Source organism: Petaurus breviceps, unplaced genomic scaffold, assembly GCF_028583685.1.
Source record: "Petaurus breviceps papuanus isolate PSGF00001 unplaced genomic scaffold, PetGlider_PUasm1.0 90849, whole genome shotgun sequence".
Lineage (NCBI taxonomy): Eukaryota > Metazoa > Chordata > Mammalia > Diprotodontia > Petauridae > Petaurus > Petaurus breviceps.
The window spans coordinates 16,869,675-16,895,803 of record NW_027187361.1 but is presented as its reverse complement, the minus strand read 5'-3'; the positions used below and the strand labels follow the sequence as shown (position 1 = coordinate 16,895,803).

General features: G+C 37.9%; 1 protein-coding gene across 5 annotated transcripts in view; it reads left to right on the top strand.

Moving 5' to 3' along the window:
* The window catches only part of JADE3 (jade family PHD finger 3), a 193,385-nt gene that overhangs the window by 133,873 nt on the left and 33,383 nt on the right, over positions 1–26,129 (top strand). For 4 of the 5 annotated variants that reach the window (XM_069072926.1, XM_069072925.1, XM_069072927.1 and 1 more), the window contains exons 5-7: positions 8,853–9,010; positions 17,012–17,202; positions 23,208–23,419. In XM_069072926.1, the coding sequence (XP_068929027.1) occupies positions 8,853–9,010; positions 17,012–17,202; positions 23,208–23,419 (561 nt within the window). The remainder of the gene's footprint in view (positions 1–8,852; positions 9,011–17,011; positions 17,203–23,207; positions 23,420–26,129) is intronic. The other variant, XM_069072928.1, reaches the window with a different exon arrangement.

The following is a 26,129-nucleotide window of genomic DNA, read 5'->3' as shown; positions in this document are numbered from 1 at the left end:
AATCATGTTTTTAGTTTTATGACCACAGCCCCACAATGAGCAATTGCCTCTTAGACTTCCTTGCCATGTTTTTAGGCCTTGAGGGGCCTAGTGGTCCCCTCATTTGCCACCCAGGTGAGGGGCATCCCCTGGTGGGAATAAAGAACTCTTTTTTTGGCTGTTGTCTTACTAGTGTGGTTTGGAGTCCCCTTGGAATCCACCTGGAAGGTCTAGATTTTAACTAGAATGTTTCTAGTATTTTCAATTTAGAGTTTCAGAAAATGACCATTGGATTCTTTCTATTTTCTTTTTGCTTTTTGAGTCTCATAGGTTTGGGCAGTTTTTCTTTATTATTTCTTAAATTTTGATTTCCAGAGATTTTTTTTTTGGTCATGGTTTTAAGGGAGTTCAATGATTTTTAAATTATATTTCCTTGATCTTTTTCCTAGCTCATTTGTTTTTGATAGCTACCTTACATGTTCTGATTTTTTTCAGTTGTAACTTTGTTCTAATATTTTTTTTGTTATGTCATTGAATCACTTACTACTATTTCTTCCATTTTATTTTTTAGAGAGTTTACTACTTGGGTGAGATGTCATACCTTCTATGATAAGCTTTTTGTTTTTTGGGTTTTTTTTTAGGATCCTAGGAACATTGATTCAGAGATGAAGGGAAGCCATCAGGTCCAACTACCTCATTTCAGTATGAATACAACTAAGTCATCAGGAACTTTAATGATTTTCCCAGGGTCACAAGGTCCAGTCTTCAAGTCCAATGCCCTGTCCACTAAACTATCTATTTTTTTTCTCAGCAGCGCTAATTTAATTTTTTATCTCTTACTCCATTTCTTCCATGCATACTTGTAACCCCTGTGGCCAAGATGCTTTCCCTCAAGTTTCTACCAGTATTTATTTTAGAGTTACTCTCTTCTTCTGGGTTTACCCCTTAGGCTTCTCTTAACACATAATATTTCTTCATTTTATTATTTTTCTTCTGTTAAGTCATGACTTCAGCCTCAGTCCCTGAATCCAACCTTTGTATCAGGATCAAGTTCTGCCTTCTCTTGAAGTCTTGAATGAATAGTCTAGACCTTGATCTTGTCCCCTCTATAGTCTAAATACCACTATCTCTGTTACTGTTATGCCACAATTCTGGATGGGTGACTAGTTCATCCTTCTGTCACCCTCCCTCCTTGGTGCCCAGAGCTGGTTCTAGTCTCCATCTACTGCTGCCTCAGTCCCTAGCTTCTTCCTCCCATCTTTTGGTGACCCAATATGAGCACTGGCCTCAGTCCGACCTCTATCAATTCACACAACCCCTAACTTAGAGTTGGCTTTTTATCTATTCCTCTAGCTATGGCTGGCCCTCATCATGTATCAAAAATCACGTTGACTTCTGTGTCTCTTCTTGAGCTTCTCGTGTAACCATTGAATATTAGAAATCATGATGGATTCTGGAATCCTTGGACAACCTCCCATTGCAGGTTGTCAGTGCAAGGCACCTTCTCCCTCTACCTTGGAGCTATTTTTTTTTCCTCTTGCTGTAACTCTGATATGATACTAGAAGTTACACTAGCTTTTGGGTTCTTGAAGGGTACCCTGCACAGGCTCCCATCCCTATCTTCTTGTGTAGTGGAGATCCACCAGAGACTGACTTTGTTTCTTAGAGTTCAGGGCCAAGATTTCACTGATTCTGGGCCGTGTTTAACAGAGATCACATTTATGAATCACCTGACTCACCCCCACTTTGATTATCTTCCGGCTTCTGGCCATCTTTTTGTTCAGTGTTGGCTGAGATGGAGGACCTTCCTGGTATTTCCCTTTAGTCTCACTGATCACTGCTTCATCAAGTACTTTTAAAAAATCGTTGCTGGGAAATTTCTTAGAGGAACCAAGTTTGGCCATGACCTTTTATGATTACCCGAAGTTCACATCTGGTTCAGGGAATTACGAGAATACAAAGATTTCGGAATTCATCAGTAGTAGTTTGGTGAGCAGCCATTTCAGAGAAGCCGCTTACAAAGACACGATTCTAAATATAGGTTCCTATACAACTGAATTATAGCCTTTTCCTTTCCAAAATTGTCCACAATCATGCAGAACATCACAGGCACAGCAAGAATCTTTGTCAAAGGCGGTGGATTTTCTCGAGGCTAAGGTACAGGTTGTGGTGAATGCGACCAGTTCAGTAACCTGAGCAGGAAATACATTTAGCAATAGACCACTTTCTAGTATTTCATACAAAGCATGAATGGCATAACCAGAGCAGAAAGGTCAAATCAAGTCAACAAAGGTTTTTAAAGCATTTTCTATGTGCCAGGCACTGTGTGGAGTGCGAGGATAGAAAAAAGGGCCAGAAACACAATCCCAACTGAAAGAGGTCAAAGTCTAATGAGGAAGACAACTTGCAAATAATTACCTACAAATAATGTATAAACAGGATAAATTGGAGACTATCTTAGGGAAAGGCACCAAGACTAAGGAAAACTTGGAAAGGGTTTTGCCGGAAGTAGGACTTAAGCTAAGATTGAAAGAAGCCAGGGAAGCTAGGAAGCAGAAATGACTTGTCCCTTTAAAAAAAAAAAGAGAGACAAAAAAGAAACAAAAAAAAAAACAAAAACCCAAAGCAACAACTTATCCTACCGGCCATTTGCAATTAAAGGGTTTTTTGTGGGGAACACTGCTTTGGAGCAGGAGCCTTAATCTCTTTAGAGCCTTAAACACTCCCAGGGAAGGTCTGTAGGGTGACTTGGTTCACAATAATGGGCAGGACTAAAACTCGGGTAACATTAGACTGGCAAGGAGAATCATATAATCTGGTCTTTCTGTGGTACAGTATTAGAAAAGAGCATGTTAGGACTAGTTAATTGTCCTAAAGTCAATAAATCGATAGACAATTGGGGAAGCATTCACCAGAAGTATTTAATACACAAAGCATGCTTTCTAAGAGCCTTATGGACTAAGGTGGGTTCATGTCAATCTTTTCCTTTTATGGAACTTTTTTATTTTACTTTGTGTTTGTTGGATTTAGCCCACTGAAAAGGTAATTCTCTTGGAGGGAACAGTCTTCGTCAAACCTCCTGGCTTAGGGCAGAAAGTAGCACCACAGAATGGTTGACAAGGATTTCTCTCTATAATGTGCAGCATTCTCCCATGGGGGGGGGGGGGTCTTTCAGATTCGGTTTGGTTTGATGGTACTGACAGGAAAGATAACCATTAGATTACCCCTCTGGAGGGGAAGAGAATAGTAGGCAGATTAAGTACAAGACATATGGTCAGTGTGATGAGACCTGCTTATAACGTCACTATTTGATATCCACCCTTAGACCTCGATTAGCTGTATGGGCAAGTCACTTAAACCTGTTTGCCTCACTTTTCTCAGCTATAAAATAGGGATAATAGGAACACTTTCCTCAGAGGGGTTTGGGGAGAATCCAAAAATTTGTTAAGAAAGTATTAGTAAAGCACTGAGCACAGTGCATAGCACATAGTAAGCATTATATAAATGCTCTCATTATTATTGTTGTTATTATTAATCAGGCGTTAGAAAAATGTGGGGTTTTAATCTTTTTTTGAAATGGTGAAGGCAGCAACAGAATGGGGAACAATCGTGACTTCAATAAATGGGGCAGCTGTCACCAATGATCAGAGTCTTGGCAGCAGGACCAAAACAACATAATCGATTACTAATCTGGAAGAGATTAGATCTCACGTAAGATTTGTCTCTGTATGTCTAGTTTAGGCCATCAAGTACAACTACTTCCTTCTTAGGCAATATAAGGTAAAGGATCTGGAAAACTTATATTATCCTAAAGCTGCTTAACAGTTACTAAGTTCGATTTACTCTCTGGGTGCCAAGATTAAAGTGCTAAACTTAAGTGTCTCTAAAGGTTTAACAACTGAAACACAGGCTGATGCCCTTGGCAGGCAGTAGTTAGCCATGTAGGCACAGTGCTTAGGCAAGAGACGCTATGGATTAACCTCAATCAATGAGAAGAAGTGGTGAGTCAAGGATAGTGTAAGCAGATGAAAGAAAGGCACCTTCTGGACTTCTAGGGATGGCGAGGAAGGAAAAATGTTCATCTTTGGATCGTGTGGCTGAGAAGCATAGGTCATTTAGCTCTTTTCTTTGATGACTATGAAAAGAAGGAAGCGGATTCAGTGTGGATTTCTGCTAGTCTTGTTCAGGTATACTGGATAGTAGGTTTATAAGCAGATGCTAGCTCTCAGCGTGAGTAGGGATAGAGAAAAATACAGCATACAGATGAGCAACTGTGAAATAATAGGCAGTATAAGTAGCAGGATTAGGAACTACAGGGAAAGTGGGCAAAAACCACAAAATTCAAAATTGTTTTAATTCTTAGGCAATAAAACATCCTTGCCAGGTGTCTTAACTGTCAAAATAGGGTATTGCCAGGGCTAATGGTTGAAACAATAATATCTCTTTTTCAGAAAGGAAATAATCACTGGCCTGTTATCTCCTTTTTCTTTTGTCACTAGAGTATACCAGGGCTTAACTAGGTTCAGTTGAATCCAACTGGCTAAGCCACTAAACTTTTCCCTGAATCATTTGCCTGTTGGTACCATAGACAAGGTGAAATTTACTTGAGAATAGGTACTGAGGGTCAAGGTGACAGCTCCAAAAAAGCTGTGAGAACAGACGCTGTTTCCTTTGGGATCTTTAAGACAGACTCCATACAGAGTATGATTGATTATGCCACTTAATTTGTTTTTAATTAAGCTTTTAAAAAAATTAAACAAAATTTTCCTTCTTTCCCTCCCATCTCCTCCTTCCGTCTTTCTCTCATTGAAAAGAAAGAAAAATTCCTTGTAACAAATATGTCTAGTTAAGCAAAAAAAAAAAATTCTTTCATTGTCCATTTCCCACCCCTAGCATCCCTCAAAAAATATGTTTCAACATGTACTCTGAATCCATCCCTTCTGTTGGACGGGGGAGCATTTTTCATCAAGTCCTCAGGAATCATGACTGGTCATTCCATTGATCGAAGTTCTTAAGTTTTTTAGGATCTTTTGTTTTTACAGTATTGTTGTTGTTACATAAATTATTCTCCAGTTTCTCTTTCACTTCACCCCTGTTCAGCTTCTGTTTTACTCCAGTTTTACTTCACTCACTTCACATGTCTTCGTAAGTTTCTATCCCATCTAATTCATATACCACAACTTGTTTAGCCTACACCAAATGATGGGTATTCCCTCAGGTTTCCAATTCTTTGCCATCACAAAAAGAGCTAATATACATACTTTTTGCTTTTGTGGCATAGTTCCAAATTGCTTTCTAGAATGGTTGAACCAATTTACAGTTCCACCAACAGTGCACTAAAATCACTGTTTTCCTACAGCCCCACCAGCATTTTTCGTATTTCTTTGTAATATTCCTTTTTTGTCAACTTTGCCAATCTGATGGGTGTGAAATGGAACTTGAGAATTGTTTTAATTTGAATTCCTTTAATCTAATTCTCTAATAGTGATTTAGAGCATTTTTTTCATATTGCTTTTCATAGCTTGAACTTCTTCCTCCAAAAACTGTCTATTCATATCCTTTGACCATTTATCAATTAGGGAATTTATGTTCCTTTATTTATAAAAGAGGTCTCTACCTAATATTGGAGATGGGACAAAGGAAGAAAATATACTGGTCAGAAACAGGTCCTTTGGTAACTGAGACTCAATAATGAGACAGTTAATTGTGTAATCAGTAATGTAGATGACTTCCATAGCAGGAATAGGAAGAAAAAAATCTCAAGACCCTGGGGGTAGAGTAGCTTGTTTCTAGGTGTTTATAGATACCAGTTCTTTGTAGGCAAAACAAACAAACAAACAAACAAACAAACAAAACCAACTTTACCCACACTGTATTACTTTGAGACCTTGGTATTCAAAGACTTTGCTTAATGGAACAATTAATTATCTGATCTATTATTTTTTCTACAGTAAATGATCCGTAAGGAAACTTCAGTCTGAATATCTCTAGTATATTATTTCTGTTTATCTAAAAATTTGCAAGTTTTGTGTCTATAGTGGGAATTCCCACTGGCAAACCCAAAAGTATTAGTGTAATTTTAAACTCTTGAAGCTTAAAACTGCACAATGACTTTTGAGACATCAGTATAATCTGTAGGTTTTCCTTTATCAAATTTATAGCCTTGAGAACTTTAAAAAAAAATTTTAAGGCAGATTATCAACTTTGAATACTCTATTTCCTATTTTTTCCCTTTCTCTGAAGAACTTTAATGTCCCACTTTCAGTTGTGTCTAACCCACTGCCTAGACAATCTATTCATAAACAATAAATAGATTCACATACAAAGAAGCAACAAATTGTGGAATAGAAAATGCTGAATTTTCCACCTATTTGCCAGTTGGGGCACAGGAACAGATGACCATAGGCTTAATAGGATTCCTGGAGAAGCTGGGAGTTATGGGATTTATAGTGTAACTCAAGAGTACCTCAAAGTGGTTGTAATCAACCAAGCTGTAAACAGTTGGATCTCATGACTCTACATGATCAGCCAGGCTCCTGGGAAGTTTAACTCTACAATCATTCTCAAAGACTTCAAAAGATTTCTTAGTTTCTACTGATTTGGAAAGGAGTGGGCCAGTAGAAATGGAACTTGACTCTTATTTTTGGATCAAAAGTCTTTCAAAATCATCTTTACTGATTAAATACAAGCAAGTGTTCCTAGATTTATTGGCCAAATGAGCAAATAGAGTGTCATTGTATGAAATAAGAGATCTGGATTTCAGCTTTGTTCATTAAATCATTATAGTGTAAAATGAAGTAAATCAATGACAGCTCATTAGATTACAGATGATAAATATAATTAACATCATGTAAGAGACCTAATCTTAATTGTGTGATTTTCAGGTTCGGTTTCATAATATACTCTTGTATCCCTTTCATACAGTAATAATCAATTTTAGGGAAAGAGGGATAGTACAGTGATAGATTATCATGGGTAAGCACCTGTTTATCAGTTTGGCCTGAAATGCATTTAAATTTTCTTGTAGCCTTGATTTTTGGGTCTGATAGATTAAGTAAAAAGAGCTCCCAGAGTCTTTTTTGCTTCCACATGGAAAAGGGAGGAAAAGGTTCCTTCCCACTGGCACAGCTCAGAATTCTGGGAGAGTCATTGGGGGTTTCCATAATCCACAACAGTATAAAGGTTTCAGAAGAGCACTAGAATGGGAACCTGGGGCTTCACCTGCTGTTCCTGTTGTGGCTACCACCTATCTGTGTAACTTCGAACAAATCACTTAGCCTAGATGATCTCTGAAGTTTTGTCCAGCTTTTACACTTGATAAAATGGATTTGCATTTTCCTTCTTAGATCTTCTCCAGAAACAGTAGTGACAGAGAATAGGAAGAAGCTCTACCATTTCTAGGGGAACTAGGTGGCGCCATCGTGCGTTGTGTACCAGGATTGGAGTCAGAAAGACTCATTTTCCTGAGTTCAAATCTGACCTCAGACACTTACTAGCTGGGCAAGTCGCTTTATCCTCTTTGCCTCAGTGTCCTCAGCTGCAAAATGAGCCAGAGAAGGAAATGGCAAACCACTCCAAGATCTTTGCCAAGAAAACTCCAAATGGGGACACAAAGAGTTGATCACGAACAATATTTTTAGAGTCGCTCTAATTGCTAGGGCAGGCAGCCCACACGTAGTGCCTTGTACCTTCTGCTACCAGCTTCTTGAAATTTCCTATGAGAACATGAACCCCAAATGCCTGAAATCTCCTTGTTATTGAAAAGAAAATTTGCTGTCTTAGATTATCCTCTGTGTTCTGTGTGTGTCTTATTCCCCCAATTAGACTGTACATTTCTCGTGAGCAAGTCTTATTCTTCTTTTGTATTTCCCATGGTTCTAGTGCCTTAGCAAACTGCTAGGCCCACTGCAAGTATTTATTACACACTTGCTGATTAAATACGAAAACAAGAACATCTGTTTTTTAGTAAGAGCTCACACAAGTTACGCTAAATTCTGGACCCCTGATCAAAAACAGGTTCCTGTGTAGTAGGTCAGAGCACATAGTAGGTACTTAATAAATGTTTGTTGAAATCATTCTACACATAAAACTTAATAAATATTTGTTTAATGAATGAATGAATTTCCTGGAACCCCCAGGTTAACAAGTAGAAGGTACAGAAGTAGAAACAGAATTTGGCCTGATACATATTAAATTTGATGTTCTAAAGCAGGAGTCAGAAAACTATTTTCCTTGTGTAAGCTAAGAATAGTTTTTACATTTGTAAAAATTTGTTTCGTTGTTTTTAAAATATAAAAACCATTTTTATTTTCCAGCTGCAGCCCAGATTAATGGAGCTATTTTTTATTCTACCACTACTCCTCAAAGGACTAGGTATTCACATATATGGGTGTCCAGTAGGGAAGGTACCCTCTTCTTTCTACAGATCTCCTAAAATGTAGGGGAGTATCCATCTCTAAAAACAAAGGTGATAGACTTAGAATGAAGACTGAGATTTTTCTTTGGTGGGAAAGGGAGAAACATGGCCAATGTGGGAATTTATTTTGTTTGACTATATGTTTGCAACAGGGGGTTTGTTTTCCATTCTTTCTCTGTGGGGGATGGTGGGAGGGAAAGAGGAAGTTTTTTGTTGACTGAAAAAAAATTGAATTTAAAAAATAATAGTAAAGTGTAGGGAAGGACACTAGATTATATATATATATATATACATATATATATATATACATATATATATACCCATGCTTCAAAGCCTTTGCAAATACGTATTGTTCATGCCATGAGGAGTGTTACTGTGGAAGGTAGGAAGGCAGTCCTCACTATCTCCCCAGTGACGTGATCATTTTTCTCTCATGTTCTTTCTTGCTTCATCATAGGTATTCCGGAAGGACCTCATCAGTGCCATGAAACTCCCAGACTCACATCATGTTAACTCAGATGAATATTACCTCTTTGCGGATACGTGGAAAGAAGAATGGGAAAAGGGCGTTCAGGTACCAGCCAGTCCAGACACTATTCCACAGCCTTCTCTCAGGTATTTGCATGCTTGCACATTTAACTAGGGTATAGCAGCTTTTGTGGCTATCTAAGGGCACATTGCTCTGAAGACTTAAAACTTTTTGCCATTGTAAATAGTCCAAATTTCAGACTGGTGAAATGTAAGTTGAAATGTTTCTGTTTCCCATAGAAATAATTTCTCTTTAAAATTAAAATTCATTCTTACATTTACATTTTTAAACAATGCTTGAGTTAGCTAAGTAGCCTAGTAGATAGAGTGCTGGGTCTGGAGTTAAGAGAATCTGAGTTCAAATCCAGCTGCAGTTGCTTAATGACAGTGCGACCCTGATCATGCCACTTAATCTCTGTTTGCCTTAGCTGCCTTAACTATAAAATAATAACAGCATCCACCTCACAAAGTTGTTGCGAGGATCAAATGAGATAATAGTTGTAAGGCATTTAACATGGTTCCTGACACATTATAGACACTGTATAAATGTTTCCTTCATTTCCCCCTTCTTAAACCAGTTTTTATAGAATATTTCTTAGTAAACATATGAACTTGATCTTGACAGTTAAGTTGTCTTGTTACTCTTCCCTTTTTTCATTTTTCCCCCTTTGTTGAAGAAAAAATATTGAGGCAAAACAGTAACAATTTTTCTGTAAGATGCAGCCCCACTGTGTAATGTTCTGGAATGTTATGGAAGATCGTCATGCTTCTGTCAGCCAGTACAATGGCAGCTTCCTTGTAGCCTTGAGCGTAGAGACAAAATGAACAGTATCTTAAGGATCTGCAAGAAGGATAGTACTATAAACAGTAAAACTTAAATATCTCCTTAAGGTCAACTCTAAGCTAATGGATAGCTTCACGTTTGGAAAATCCAGATTTTCAAAAATTGTAGGCCCAGTTCCTAGCTTGCCCAGAACATCATCATCACTTCATAGAAGCCAAACTGGGCTTTGTTATTTTTTTTTTTTAGGCTTTGAAACAAGTCTTTAAAATGGTAGGATGTCACATGAAAGCTCCATCCAGATATCATTGTAAGAGATGGAGAACTGACTTTTGTGTCATTGTTCAAACTTCTGGAACCTACAGACAGTTGAAGTTAATCTTTCTGGAGTAATTCACAAGCCAGTCTTATTTATTTAAGCTTATTTTATAAGCTAATTCACAGCCTGGAACTTGTCTGGAGACTGGTCTGAAGCTATTAGTAGCTATTTGAGAATAAAGACAACTAAGTTTGAATTTGCCTAGTGGCATTGCCATCCAAGAAACTAGCAGTTATGCACATGAAAGAATGCAGAGGTCCATTAAACAAGATTACCATTAGGTAAAACAAATAGTGTTCATGCCATCATTCAGTACTTATGTAGTATTGTGGAGGTAACATCTTCACCTTAAGGGTTTTGAGACTAATTTCATAGGCTATTGCTTCCGCATTTAAACTTGGTGATATTTTGATGGTCTAGTTATATTTCATCGAGGTCATAATGTTGCATAATTGTGTACTTGAGGCATCAGTGGTTCCTGTAAACATTTTTCCCCTAACGTCTACATTGCTGCCAAGAAAATGAAATCCTAATGTTCCTTTTTTTCCTTCTCTGTATTGCCATTCTGTACTCCCAGGATCTCAATAATGGCATAGTGTGTGTTGCCTGAGCTGTATGGAAGATGTGCAGCAATCAGGAAAGAAAGCATGTGTGTGTTCTTTACAGAAGTAGTATCTGTGTGGAGACTAATAGAAACCTGGACTTACGCCTAGGAATGAGAACTAAAAAGCCAAGACTTGGCTGGCAAAGAATGGAAAGGCTCAGGGTGCAAGCAACTTTCCAATTAAAACAATACTTGTTTGGAGTAAACATCAGTGTAACTGTGGGGTCAGGAAAGGGAAGGAATTCTGGATGCTGGCCAGAAGGAAACTTGTATTAGCTACCACCATGATTGAAGTAGGAAGAGGGAAAAAAATGTAAGGTGAGCTAAAAGGACAAAACACAGAAATAAAAGAGTTGCAAGGGGTGAGGGAGAGAGAGACAGAGACAGGCAGAGATACAGAGAAAAAAAGAGAAGAAAAGGGATAGGGAAGAAGTGAGAGGATGGAGACAGGAACAGGAAAGAGAGAAAGAGAGAGAGGTAAAAAGCATAGTAGGGCACACAAATAGATGAGAGGGTCAGGTGATAGGTGGTGAGTGAAAGAATAAAGATAGGTGAAAGAAAGTGAAGGTGGGAGACTCTCGGTCTGTAAATGGGTATAATACCCAATATGCCAAATTTTCTCTATCTAAGTAAAGGTGTTAAACCCTATCCCATTGTAAGCTCTTGAAAGTGTGCTTTTGGTTTTTAGAGGAGAATGAATACCTTAGGGGGGGAAAGGATCCTTCTCAGTCAGACAATTGCATTACAAAATGTCGTTCTTAAGTTATTATATGGATATGCTTTGAAGACATCCTGAGCATATTGGAAACACCCTCCCCAGCTTACCTAGGGAAGCAGCATGGTGTAATGAAAAGAGTGCTGGCCTGGGGATCAGAAAACCTCCTAGGCTCTAATCCTGGCAGTCATGGAAAGAGTACTTAGAGATCAGAAAATCTGAGTTTGGGTCCCGACTCTGACACTTATTAGCTGAATGATCCTGAGGAAATAATTTAATCTTGCTTCGTCTCAGGTTTCTTTGTTGGTAAAAGTTACAACAACAACAATACTACCTTTCCTACCTGTCTCACAGGGTTATTCTTATGAGGATCAAATGTGAAACATGAAAATGCTTTGGAAATGAAAGTGGCATGCGAATATTAATATGGTATCAGAATTATTGTTGTTACTTAGAACTTCTACGCTCATTGCATGTGAATTTCTAGTATGTAGTCATCATGAATCATGATAAATAAAAACAAGATGGTACTTTTCCATATTCAGATGTCTTTCTGACAGTATATAATTTCTTAGTCCTCACTACACAACAAAACAATCTTGAACCAAAAGACACACATGCATATATATGTGCATACTTGCATTTATATATTGCATGCATTTTGCCACCATCAGTGCCAGTATGTCTTTTTATATTGGTCTGCATTTCTGTGAGGTGCCGTAAGCTACAAACTTCTAGAAGGCAAGTGTTGTATCTGTTTAAGTTGTTTTTATAATGTCATATGTAAGTGGTTTCTAAATAATTTAGATAATAACAAGTCACGTGCTAGTGCACCTAAGGGAATTACATGCTAAGAAATTTATGGTTACTGGCAACTTCGTGAGTAACATGCCTAAGTGCCCTGGTGATTCCGAAGATATCAATTGTGTACAGATGCCAGCATAGCACAGTTATGTCAATTATGTTGACTCACTTCTCCTATACATTATTAGACCAAGTAAAATGCAATTATTTGCCAACATCTTTTGTAAATACTCTTTCTTAAAATAACTCACTTCCTTCAACCCATCCTGTTCTCTTAAAGAACTTCCTATTGGTGAATGTGTGCCTTTTTGGAAAATCGCCCTTCCCTCACAAAGTCAGAGTCTACATTTTTAGTTATTTTTTCCTCTAAAACTTTACTCTTACTATAAAATGTGAATTCTCTTTTAAAAGGCAGGCACAATGATGTTTTTCATATAAACAGCACGTCACTACTATCTTTTAATTTTGAAAGAGTATGTAAAGAGGACAGATTTAAAGTCCACTCCATTGTTAAAAACAGGAAAAATAGCATCCATCACCAGAATGATTCCTTTAGCTTCCATGTTTTCCATTAATCACCAAATAGAAAAAGTCAGTAATCCAGGACTTTGGGCTGAAGAGATCTATTTTAATATCCTCACCCAATAGGATGAAATGTTCACTTTAAGAATTGATTTCTGCTCATCTTTCTAGGAAATATGGATCATTATGCATTTAAAACACGATGACTTTCATTTTACATTAATATAATTTGTTTTAATCTTGCCTTGAAAAATCTTTAATGAGGTAGGGCCAGGAGTAGTTGATTATAGTGCACAAAAAATAACATTGCAAACTAAAGAGCAATTGAAAACTACATTGTCTTATTTTGGTCTCTCCCAGTGAGCCTGGACACAATGCAAATTTGAGTTTGGACATTTCTTAATTATGCTTTCTCCCAGTGATTGTCCCACTTCTACTGGGAAAATATTACAAAATTAAAATCTGGTAGAGGGGGTGGCTGGTAGAGGGAGTGGCGATTGATAGCAAGTGTGATACACTATTTTAAGAGTGCTACAAAATGTCAGGAGAAGAATCCTTGTGCTCTGATAGTGATATTGTTGCTGCTGCTATTGGCAGTGTTCGTATTTTGATTTGTCCCGAGAGGATTGAGACTGGATCAAAGTTTATAAAATGGTTTTACAATATTTTCTAAATGTCACTCCACTTAAGGGGAAGTTTAGCATCTTTTAGTTTGATTTTTCAGGAAATAGTGCCCATTTATTTTTAGTCGACACCAAAGACTTTCTCATTAAATATCTTCCATTTCACGGCCCCGTTACTTGCTGCTTTACAAAATGGTGAAGTAAATTTGAACAGCAGAACCTCTGGTTTCTATAGGAACTGAAACCTGTCCCCTTTTCTCATAATGAAAGGCAAAGATAAGTCCGAGGAAGGGGAGAAAGTAAACTATAGAACATGCTGTAGAATAAACAAATACTCAGAAATTAGTGTATGTGCTTAAAAGAGTTTTTACCTTAAAGAAATACTAGTCACACCCAAAATTACCCATGTCTGAGTTCAGTAATATTGTGTTAAAATGCTGCTTTTATATTAGGGAAACTTTGGAAGACTTTAAAAATAGGAAATTTTATTCTTTTTTTCCCATTGCCCATAATAGTATTTGCATGCTTAATTATCCATAGAATTAGATACCAGATGCTTAAATAATAGGATTATAATGCTTTCTTTCCTCTATCACCTTAATAGTTTTAAAAATAAATCCCAAAGAATTATGTTTTGGTTAATATATGATTTTTCAGTGATATAAATGTTTTTATGTAATTCCTATATTTTATTTGAATCATATATCTTCTGCCACAAGGTTTATACACAAGTCTATATAGCAGCTTGCAAGAATCTGAATCAGGTTTCAAACTCAGGTCTTCTCCACTCAATGTCTGTCCACCATTCTATCCATTGTACAGCCCAGCTCTGCTGATTTGCAATTTGTAGTCATGCTAATAGCTTATTTTGTATTTTACTTTACATTTACAGAATGTTTGATATATATGATCTTATATAACTCTCGAAACAACTCTCTATAAAACAGGTCCATTTTAAAAGATAAATAAGTCTGTTGTTAAAGATGATTTTGTAACAGAGCTGAAGACCTGAACCAAGATCTACTGACTCCAAATCTATTGATCTTTTCACAAAGAATTGATAGTGATATCCTTGGAAAGGGCTGCTTAAAATTTAACTTGGTACCGGCAATGAAAAAAACCTGGTAATTGTAGACAGTAGACATTGCCATTTATTATTGTTGTTAAGTTGTTTTTCAGTCATATCTAACTCTTTGTGATTCCATCTGGTATTTTCTTGGCAAAGATAATGGAGTGTTTTGCCATTTCCTTCTCTAGCTCATTTTACAGATGAGGAACTGAGGCAAACAGGGTTAAGTGACTTGCCCAGGGTCACACAGCTAGTAAGTGTCTGAGGCCATATTTGAACTCAAGAAGAAGAGCCTTCCTAACTCCCAGTCTAGTGGTCTATCTACTCTGCCACCTATCTGCCCCAGATATCACCATACCCTTGCCTCAAAACTGCAGCATTTCACAATGAGAGAATGCCAGACTGGATGACTGCTTGTTTTTCCTCACTGCTTAAAATGCTATTGAGACAGTGGGAGAGTAGGCAGCCGGTGAGAAATGCATGTGGGTGGTGGAGGTGGGGACATATCTGTGGGTTATTCTGTTCTATTTTTAAAAATTACTTGTGAAGATGATTCCACATCCTCTGGTAGTAACATGTTCTGGTGTCTCTGGAAAGTGAGTCAGTGGCATCAATAAACTTAATGCTAACAGCCCCCCTTTTTTCCTTAACCACTTCACCTCAATTGCCTTTGCTTTGGCTGTTGGGAGTTGGAATAAGTGAGAGGAAAGCCTTGTTTGTTATAGGAATCTCACAGAGAGAAAATTGTGGGATACTTTACTTTGGCATAAAACTTAGTCTTGGGGGGCGGCCAGGTAGCACAGCAAGTAAGAGTACCAGCCCCAGTGTTGGGATGACCTGGGGATCGAATCCAGGCTCAGATACTTAGCACCCACCCAGAAACACCTGGCCATGTAACTTTGAGCAAGTTACTTAACCCCAATTGCTTATAAAAGAACAAAAACAAAAACAAAAAACTTAGTCTTGGGTCATCTAGGTGATGCAGTGGATGGAGCACTGGCCCTGGAGTTGGGAAGACCTGAGTTCAAATTCAGCCTCAGACACTTGATACTACTGTGTGACCCTAGGCAAGTTACTTAACCCCAGTTACCTAGCAAAAGGAACAAAACCAAGCAAACAAAAATAACCAACCCAACTTTATTCTTATAATAAGTTCCTAGCCCTGGATATCAAGCTGTTTCTGATCATTTATGGAGAGTAGGCTCTTGCTACAAGCCTTACTGTTCATGTTGGAAAACTCCTCTCGTAATGAAAGAAGACAGTGGTCCATAATATCAGTAAGAAGACTAGTTCATTCCTCTCTCTGTATTGCGTTAGAGCTTACAAAGCACTTTCTTCACAATAACCCTGGGAAGTAGAGAACATGAGTATAATTATCTTGATTTTACAGAAGAAACTAAGACTTAGAGTGTGAAGTGACCTGCTCACATTCCTTTCATTGCCTAGTAAATATCAGAACCTGAATGATAAAATAGAGAGTTTGAAAGGAACCTTGGAGTCCTCTAGTTCAAGCCACACGTAAACACCAATTGCTTTCTCCAACATCTCCAAGAAACAGAAAGACCCCGAGATTTGAGGTTCAAAGACCTGGGTTGCAATCCCTGCTCTGCCATTTACCATCCCTCTGATCTCAGGTCTCTTTCTGAGCTTCAGTTTCCACATTTGTTGGTGAACGATCAAGCTTTTTCTAGATCGAAATCTAATCAGTTTCCCTGTGATTATCTAACATCCGCTTGAAACCTGCAGCAATGAGGAAGTCCGTACTCTTCCCCAAAGCAGCCTTTTTCATTTGGGGGTAGCCATCTTTGTTAGGAACTTTTTCCTTCTCTTGATCTGAACTCTCTTTCTATAGCTTCCACCTTTCAAACCTAGTAAGACCTTTTTGGACACAGCAGAACAAGTTTAATCCCTCTTCCTTATGAATCGCTTCATGTATTTAAAGGCACTTCTCTGATTCTCTTAATTGTACTTAGTCTGTGAACTATGTAACCATTCAAGCAATCAAGAAGCATTTATTGAACACTTCCCATGTGCCAGGCACTGTGCTCCATATGAAATAGTCTGTGTTGTTTTACCTGGTCCTTGAGGGAATAAAGTCCCCCATGGTCCTAGACAAAATCTGGCTTATCAGTGTCCTTTCTAGTTTAAAACTAAACATATTATCTATTATAGATGTAATCTTATTGGGACAGAGTATAATTGGATGATATGACTTCTCTTTTTCTTGACCACATTTAGCTTAACCACTTGACTGGAGGGGTCTGGTTTCTCCATTAAGAAGTTATCACCCACTTCCAAGACATCTTTCCCATCTACAAGCATGCCTCTTGAGTCACAGCAACTTTATAAAAGTGTGGGGCATAATAGGAACCAATGATTCCTTTCACATGGTCAAGATAAAGTTTGTCCTTCTGCACGAGAAGCAAAATGATGAAAATTTCAAGAACAAATTACTTTCTAATGGAATACCATGTATTCTTGGAGAAGGAGAATAAAACCCTCACTGCATGGGAGTGCCAGAGGATCCCTAATTCTGCTATATGACCTTTTGACAGCCTCTGATACGTATTTTGTTAGGATCATCATCCGTCAGTACATGTAACCTTTTATTTGCTAAGTCTCATTAATGCTATTCTATTCATCACGTTTAGGGTGGTCTCAGAGAAGGTGAAAGAAGTACTGTATATTCGGCCCAGGAAGTACATCCATTGCTCCAGCCAGGAGCCCACAGAACCAGGCTACATCAATATCCTCGAGCTGGCGGAGTCGGTGTGTCGCTACGACTTGGATGACATGGACATTTTCTGGCTTCAAGAACTCAATGAGGAACTCAGAGAAATGGGTAGATGCATCTTATATGGAGTTTCTAGCTCTAGCATAGAACAAAAGTTTTTGTTTTGGCTACACTGACCTTCATCTCCTTCTTTGTAATGTGGGCTGCATAAATCAGGAGAGAAGGAGTGCAGAGGGAAAGATTCTGTGAGTACCAGTTAAACTGGAGGTCCCTTTAACTGAAGGGATTGTTTCAACTTTGTGCCTAAATGCAGAGCTTCTACTCACACATTTAATTAGCTCTCTACACTCAGTATTATGGCAGAGAAGACAGGTAAAAATAGCAGGAATCTTCCCCCTCCCCCTCCACACCTACTGCTACTTACTATTTATATGACTTAGGACAATCAGTTAACCTCTCTGGGCTTTAGTTTCCCATGGACTAGATTGCTTCTAAGATATATAAGATGTATACTATGTGTATATATGGCATAAATCTGCCTTATTATGCCTATATGTGCTATAATCCAAAGTGCTCTATAAATTATTTCAAGGAGATCATGAAAATATTTCTTAACATTTTCAATCTGAAAACATAATTGTGAACTCATTTTAATTTTTAAAATAAGTATACATGATGGTGTGGGTCAGGGATGTAGAATGGGATTAGAATGCTCGTAAGTCAGAATTCCAAAAAGAATGATTAAAACTTGTCTAATGGGATTAACCTCAGGCATGTACATGTCCCATCCACTATTTAGGCAGCTACACTTGCCCCCCCCCCCATTTTATTTTAGCGAGGCAACTGGGGGTTAAGTGACTTGCCCAGGGTCACACAGCTAGTAAGTGTCAAGTGTTTGAGGCCATATTTGAACTCAGCTCCTCCTGACTCCAGGGCTGGTGCTCTATCCATTGTACCACCTAACTGCTCCCTTGGCCTCCATTTCAGATAGTGTCTAGAGGCAATTGGGATGTGCCTAAAGAACTGGATATGGTTGTCTTTCCTCCTAATGAGATGTGGGAGGCAGGGTTGTGGTTAGCTGTGCATGTTTGTGAAATGTTAGTGATTTAAAGACTGATGTTTTTTTAAGGAAGATGATAGGACTTTTTCTGTCTGAATGAAAAGGTTAAGTGCCTAATACAGTTATCTTTTTAAATGCATCAGTAATTATTCATTTCTTTTTAAAGCTCAGAAATTCAAATAACACGTTAATAGATTTTAATTTGGGGATCATAAAAGAAATGTCAGTCTGTATCTACTAGAGTGGAGGTCATAGGATGAATTTGAGAATTTTAAATAGCACCGGCCCTGAAGTCAGGAGGACCTGAGTTCAAATGTGGCCATCTTTTTACTTTCAGACCACTTATGAGTCCCTTCCTCTCAAAAAGCTACTAACTCTGAAGTGGAAATTGAGCGGGACTTATTTTTATTTTGTTTTTGTATATAAAGTAAATTACACATTTAAAAAAACTTTTCATATATAATTACCTAAAACCCTGGGTTTCCATGAGACTAAATTACATGGCAAAGCTCAAATTTGCCACTTTTTTTTTACATTTATGACATTTTTCAGAGGCAGTCAGGTGAATAGAGTACTCTATTCACTGCGCCACCTGACCCCCCCTAGATACAGGACTTTCTGACCCCAAGCCCAGCCCTCTATATGTGCTATACCTGACTGCCTCTGAAAAATGTCATAAATGTAAAAGATGGCTTATGTGGAATTCTCAAGTTTCTTGGAATGTTTTCTGCTATATGCCAAGTATTATGCTAAAGTAAAGTTGTCTTAGATCTCTGTGTTCTTGTTGTTTGAGAATGAGTCCTAAGTTTAGAAGGTGCTAGAATAAATATACATCTACTCCCACATGCTCATTAGCTTTGCTAACAAAGAAAAAATGTGTAGTCTTCAAAAACATCTGCAGTGTGAAACTTAACAGCTGGATTAATGTGCATAAGGATGAGAACAAAGGTGTTTAGGAAGAAAATGAGGAGCAAATAGGACATACAAAGGCAAAACTAGTATCATTATTGGCACTTAAAGTTTGATAAATATGATGTTTTTTATCTTAAGCATATTTGGCTCAAAAATTAACCCTTAAGGAGAAGCACATGGGGAGGATAGAAAACTGGTCTCAGAATCAGGTTTTAAGTACCACGTGACACCTACTGAACTCTGAGGTTCTGAACAAGTCACTGAAATGCTCAGTGCCCCAGGCATCTCTCAAAGACTATGAATTTCGGAATAGTTGCTGATGCCAGGTCCACATTGGTAGAGGGTGTTTTGTGTTTCTTCCCTGGGAATTCCCTACACAGATAAAAATCAAAAGTTTGGACTTAGGGGTTAAACGTGGGGAAGGAGTTCTTCTGATTACGTGTTAATGAGGTTCATAAAATCTGACTTGTTAGAGATAGCATCCTATTTTAAAATATTGGAGTTTGAAAACTGCACAACAGAATAATATCCACTGGGGAGGGAGGGGCAGTGTGGTAGTATAAGTAGATACTTTCTCAGACAATCTTTTCATTGTATTTCCTTGAGTTATGCTTATTGAGAAAAATTGTTAAAAGTCTGTACTTAGCCCTGCCCTAGAGATTTGCATGATTCTAGGGGTGGCCAGGTGGCTCAGTGAGTAATAGCACCGGCCCCTGTGTTGGGATGAACTGGGGGATTGAATCCGGCCTCAGATACTTAGCACCCACCCAGAAATAACTGGCCGTGTAACCTTGAGCAAGTTACTTAACCCCAATTGCTTTAAAAAAAAAAAAGATTTGCATGATTTTAATGTTTTTTATTGCTCTGGTTATTAAAATTTACCAGATTATAAATTTCAATGATATGCTTTCAAAGCCTTATGGTATTTTAGAGAGGAACCAGAATGGTTAAAGTAGTTTTAATGTTAATGGTAGTTTTTCTGCCCGGAAGACCTTTAAGATCACCTAGCCCAGTCCCCTTATTTTACAAATGAGGAAACAGAGGCCCATAGAGGTAAAAATGACTTGTCCTTGGTTACACAGATAGATAATGACAGATCTGGTTCAACCCATGCGTTCTGATGCCTAGGCCCTCTGCTTCCCTAGTGAAGTGGTCTTTCCTCCATGCTGTGCTAATGCACATTCCTTAATTTGTGTGTCAAGCAGCTGTTTGTACTTCTGGTGTTTAGGGATTTAGAAGCAAACCTCCTGGTAAAGTTGCCCACCTCAGGTAATGTTCTTATTACATTATAATCAGGGACAGTCCAATTCCTGGCTATGTCCTTCAGCCGATCCCTTAAAATTGGGTGAGCGCCCCCTACTGTCAATTTTGAATATTTGTTTGTAACGAGTAAAATATTCTAAAGAGTTTAAGCTTTTATAAATAGTTCCCTTAATTAACAGTCCCATTGACCACAAGTGAATGTAAAATTATTTTTTCCCCCTATGTCTGGAATACGGAGGAAAAGAGAACAGAAAAAAATAGCCTTAAAAAATTTTAGCTCAATATCTAAGGCTACAAAGTTAATGTCTTCTTGATTGCTTTATTCCTTTAGTCTCTGGGGCTTTGGAGATTTGATTCTTCATCCTGCCACCCACCTCCAAACCTCACATTGTTCTAATCAATGACCCTCTCTTTTCCATGGATTGCACTAAGGGGTTCAATACCTTTCCATTGCTCTCTTCTTCCGGATGGTTGATTGAATCTTCTTCAGTTGTGGACAATAGATTTTTTTTTTCCTGAGAAACTATGTCCAAATTCATCTGAGAGTCATCATCTGTCTCTAGGTAGATCTTTCACTATGGGTTAGGGAGTTACTTGGAAGACAAAATCCATCCCTTCTTTCCATCTCTCAGGATGTCACTGATTCTTGGTTTCTTATTCCTTGGTTAGTCATTTGTTTCCTCTTCTTGCTCCGTCCTCTAGCAATACTCCTCTTATTTTAATGTCTCTAAAGGCATTCTCTATGAAATTGTCCTCTCCTGGACATGTGCTTCTTCTATATACATATTCTAAGAGCCTCAAGACCTTGGGGAATTTTAGCTTTAACAATAGTGACCCTTAGTCTTTTGTAACCATGACTCTCATAAGATCAGCTTTAAAGCAAGAGTATACATTTTTCAAACATACAGAATTGAAATAGAAGTTTGTCATATATTAGAGAAGGATTTTCCTATCAAAATAGGAATTCGGTCAATCAGATACTAGTTAAATGAGGACTTAACATTAACAACTTACAACATAAAGTCAGGCAGACAAAACATACAGAAAGGAGTTGTTCAGTGCTAAGGTTCACAATGGGAAGAAGACACACACATACAGAAAGAATACTCAAGGCAGGAATGGAGACGGCAACTTGTAGTGCAAATACCCTAGTAAGATAGGACAGAGTAATAAAGAGACCTTTCTCTGGATTCTCTTAGATTGTTCTTGCTGAGCTCCTGGATACACACACACACACACACACAAAAATGCAAGAGAGGGGAAAAGAGACAGAGATAGGGAGAAAGAGGAAAGGAGAGAGAGGAAAAAAAGATGGGAGGAAGGGGAAAGGAGAGAGAGAAGAAAACAGTACAGAAGTAGAGGGAGAGAATGGAAGCCCCTCTTTGCCTACTCACAAGTTCTCACAGAGAGAGTGCAAGGAGGATGTGGAAGAGTAAACATGTGCCCTGGGCTCCTCTCCAAGGCAGAAACCCATCCTCGCAAAATTGCCTTTTACCTGCACAAAACAGTAACAGAGAGATAAGCCAAACATTGCCTACCCTCTTCATTTTTAAAACATATTTTTTCAAACTGCAAAATATATAGCTACGACTATCATTCCCTACTTTCCCATGTTAGATATGTATCTGAAATATTATTTGTACTATATTCTCCCTCTCTCTCTCTTTTCTCTCTCCCTTTCTTCTTCTTTCTCCCTCCCTCTCCTTCCTTTTCCCTTCCCCCCCCCACCCCCCGTCTCCACCTCTCTCTCTCTCTTTGGAAAAAAATGGTTTCTTCTCTGAATACTCAAGTTAGAAAGCTTCACAAAAGATCATTGAAGGTATCTTGGAAGTCTTCAAAGGTAACAAGAATTTATTGTGGAAAGGGTAGAAGGAATACCAAGACTGAAGGGACATTTTATAAAAAACTATATTCTACCATGTTCTCACCTAGGGATTCAGACTGGTCTTGCATAGTTCTGCTGGGTCCAGTTCCTTTTAATCCTGCTTTTATTCATGGTGAAGTTTGATGACAGGGTTATCAGTTCATACACTCTGCCTTCATGCTATTTCAGGTGTGTTTCAGTTAGGCCTATGGTCAACCAGGTAGGTGTTACCCCTTTAAAAAGGATCCAAGGTCTGCAGAAAAATTCTACCCTGACCTTTTTGAGGCCACTTAATCCTTCTCAAAGCTCCAACATTTCATCTTGAGATTCATTTTAATAGATGGATTATTATTTTGGCATCTTTTAAAAATTCTTTTTTACTTGTATCCTTACCACCTAGCATTTCAGGGTCTCCTATGGTGCCTTGTACAAGTGCTTAATTAATACTTACTGATTGCTTTTGATTGATTTGTGTCTTTCATGTATGCTCTAATAAGCAATGTGACAACCCCCAATTAGATGAGCACTTCTGATGAGAGAAGCCCATAATATCAGAGACATTAAAAATTATCTAGTTCAACCTTCCCATTTTATAAGTGAAGAAACTGAGTCCCTCAAAAGTTTCAAAGACTTACTTACCATTGTATAGCTGAGATTGGTAGTGGATCTAGGTGTTCCTATTATAGTATGTGGCCTCTGTAAAGACCAACTTTAATCTTTTATAACCAGAATTTTGGTTACCCTGTAATGTATCTTTGATTATATTGTTGTTACTATTGAACTAACTGACTTCTGCAATTTTGTTTTTTCCTAAAGTCCTATTTTCTTGGAACCAACTATTAACTTCCATGGAGAGTGTCTGTGTGTGTATACATTTTAAAGAACCCTCACAAAAGCTTTTTTGAAATATTATTTAAAAGAATGCTTTATACCTTTCCCCACATCCTCAATTGCAGGCACATAGTAGGCACTTACATGCCTGCTGTTTGATTGGCTGATTATATCTCTGTGCAGGGTGTGGGACAGTTGATGAAAACACTATGGAAAAGACAGTAGAAGTCTTGGAACGCCAGTGCCATGAAAATATGACCCATGCTATTGAAACAGAAGAAGGGCTGGGGATAGAGTATGATGAAGATGTCATCTGTGATGTGTGCCGTTCTCCAGACAGTGAAGAAGGGAATGATATGGTGTTCTGTGATAAGTGTGACATCTGTGTTCATCAGGTTAGTGAGACCAATGGTTCACAACTACACAATGTTTAGAATTTTCTGAATTAAAGGCATTGCATTCAAGAATGGATTTCTGTGACCTTCATATCAGGGTGAAAGGAAAGAATATGAAGAAAGTAATTCTTACATCTTCTAGAAGTAAAGCCTCTTGCGATTGTCCAGGTGATTTGTCTTTGGTGGTTAAATTCTGGGTCCTTATCACCTCTCTGTATGTTTTCATTACTGAAATAGCCTACCAATCTTCCTCTATACTTACATTTTCTTCCCGTCATCTGTCTTGCATATTCTCACTAATCTCAGATTTTCAAAACTGCTATTTGTCTTTCATTCCTTTGATCAAATATATAAATATCTTCAGGCCTCTCTCCCTGTTACCTGCCACAAAAAAGCTAACATCCTTAGCCTGGCCTTTGAGGTCCTCTGAACTGACCCCAACTTACCTTTATTGATTTCTTTCATTTGTATGCGACTTTATATTTTATATTATCTCTTTTGATGACAACAGCCCTGTGAAAAGAGACTAAACAGGTTTTCTTTTATTCACTTTTCAAATATGAGGAAATTAAAGCTCAGAGAGTGTGAAATCACCCACGCAAGATCATCACCCACGCAAGATCATCACCCACGCAAGATCATAGTGAGGGACAGATCTGTGTGTGGATCTCAAATTTTGGAGCTCCTAGTCTGATGTTTTTGCATCTCTTTCTAGCCTTTTCTCCTATTTCTCCCTTATCCAAATCCTGTACTTCAATAAAATTTATTTGCCCAAAGGATACTAGATTTAGAGTTGGAAGGGACCTCAGAGGCCCATTTAATCCAACCCCTTCATTTTACAGATGAGGAGACTGAGGCTCAGAGGGGCTATGTGACTTGCCCAATGGATAAGTGGTAAAGCAGAAGGGCACCCAGATCCTTCAACTGCAAATTCTGCTTTCTTTTTTCTGTGCTACTCTGCCTAAATCTCCCTGTATCCCAAATACACCTGGCATTTTTTTCAGCTCTGTGCCTTTGCTTTCACAATGCATCCTGCCTGGAATACCTGCTCCTTTACTTTGTAACTGCAGACATTCTACCTACTACTGTTCACGTCCCAGCTCAAATACCATCTTCTCTGTAAAGTCTTCCATGATCACTCCAAGTTCTCTCCCTTCTCAAACCTCTTCTAGCACTTATCTTCACAACTTGTTTGGCACTTTTCATATACTGTATTTTGTTAAGTTTCCTTTCTGCATGTCCTATCTAATTACCTAGGTAATAAATTTTTTATGGTAGAGGGACCTCACCTAAGATTTTTACATTCCTTTTTACCAACCTCAGTACTTTACATAGAGTAAGTGCTAACTAAATATTTGTTGTTTGATTTATTTTATTCTCTTATATTTAACTTTTCAACTTGTTTTCCTAAGTATGCCAGATACATTTTATATTGCATAGTAGTAAAAAAAAAAAAAAAGTGGTCATTCGCAGGCTTCTCTTTTAGCAGCTTTTTTTAATAGGTCTAATGAGAATGAACTTAAGGGAAAGAATGTATTAGTGTATCTCCAACCAGGCCACAGACTTCACCTAATTAGCAAAGCTGGAACAGGGCATAGGCAAAGTGTGTTCCCATCCACCTGAGACTTTAAGCCCTCCCTGCAACAGATATGACATCACAAAATGAATACATGTGTTCCATGAGAGAATTTTCTGTCAGTAAACATATATGTATTTATAAAAAGTGGGGGGGGGGTTTGTTTTAAGCCCACTTCTTGATAAGTGGTTATAGACTTTACCATTTTCTAGTCTGGGCTCTGGCAGTGGGTACCAAACCAGAATAAATACCAAAATGAAAGATAGGGTAATGAATCTCCACACATTTTCTTCTCTATGGAATCAGTGTTTATCTAGAATTGTAGCTAATAATTTCTCCTTCCAATGATGGTGCGGAATGATGATGATGATGCAAACTTTAGGCTTTGCAAAAGTGCTTACAAACATTATCTCATTTTAAAGTGAAAACAACCCTTAGGAGATAGGTACTATTATTAGCTGCATTTATTTTCTAGACGACAAAATTGAGGCAGACAGTAGATGAGTTTTTTGCCCAGGGTCACACAGCTAGTAAGTGTCTGAGACTGGATTTGAACTTGGGTCTTTCTGGCTTGTGATCCAATACTCTATCTATCCACTGAGCCATTCAGCTGGCTAGGTGATAGTAATAAATCTAGATATTAGATAATGGCAGCTGGAAAATGTGTTCAAGCTATAAAAGTCTGTTTGCATACAGCTTCAACTAAAAATCCGTTTACTAGAGTTAAGTAGAAACTTACCATTTTACTGTGTCCTAGATGCAATGCAGTAATTTAAAAAAAAATACTTAAGCTAGGCTGCCCTCTGTTGACTAAAGAATTATATGGCTTATTTATCATATTCAGTAAATTTTTTTAAACAAGATTGTGAATGGCTGAGATTTAAAATATATATATACGTAAGTGTGTACACATACTTATGCATATTATATATATATATATTTCTTCTTTAAGTATTTTCATTATGATGTTCACTTTGAGCCATTACCCTCAATGGCTCTATTCTAATTATGGACCTTCTTCAGAATGGCATTCTATATAACAAAAATAACCGATCTATAGCACTGGAGGTTTACCAAGTGCTTTCCTTCCAACAGCACTGAAATAGGGCAAGTATTTTATCTATTTCCCAAATG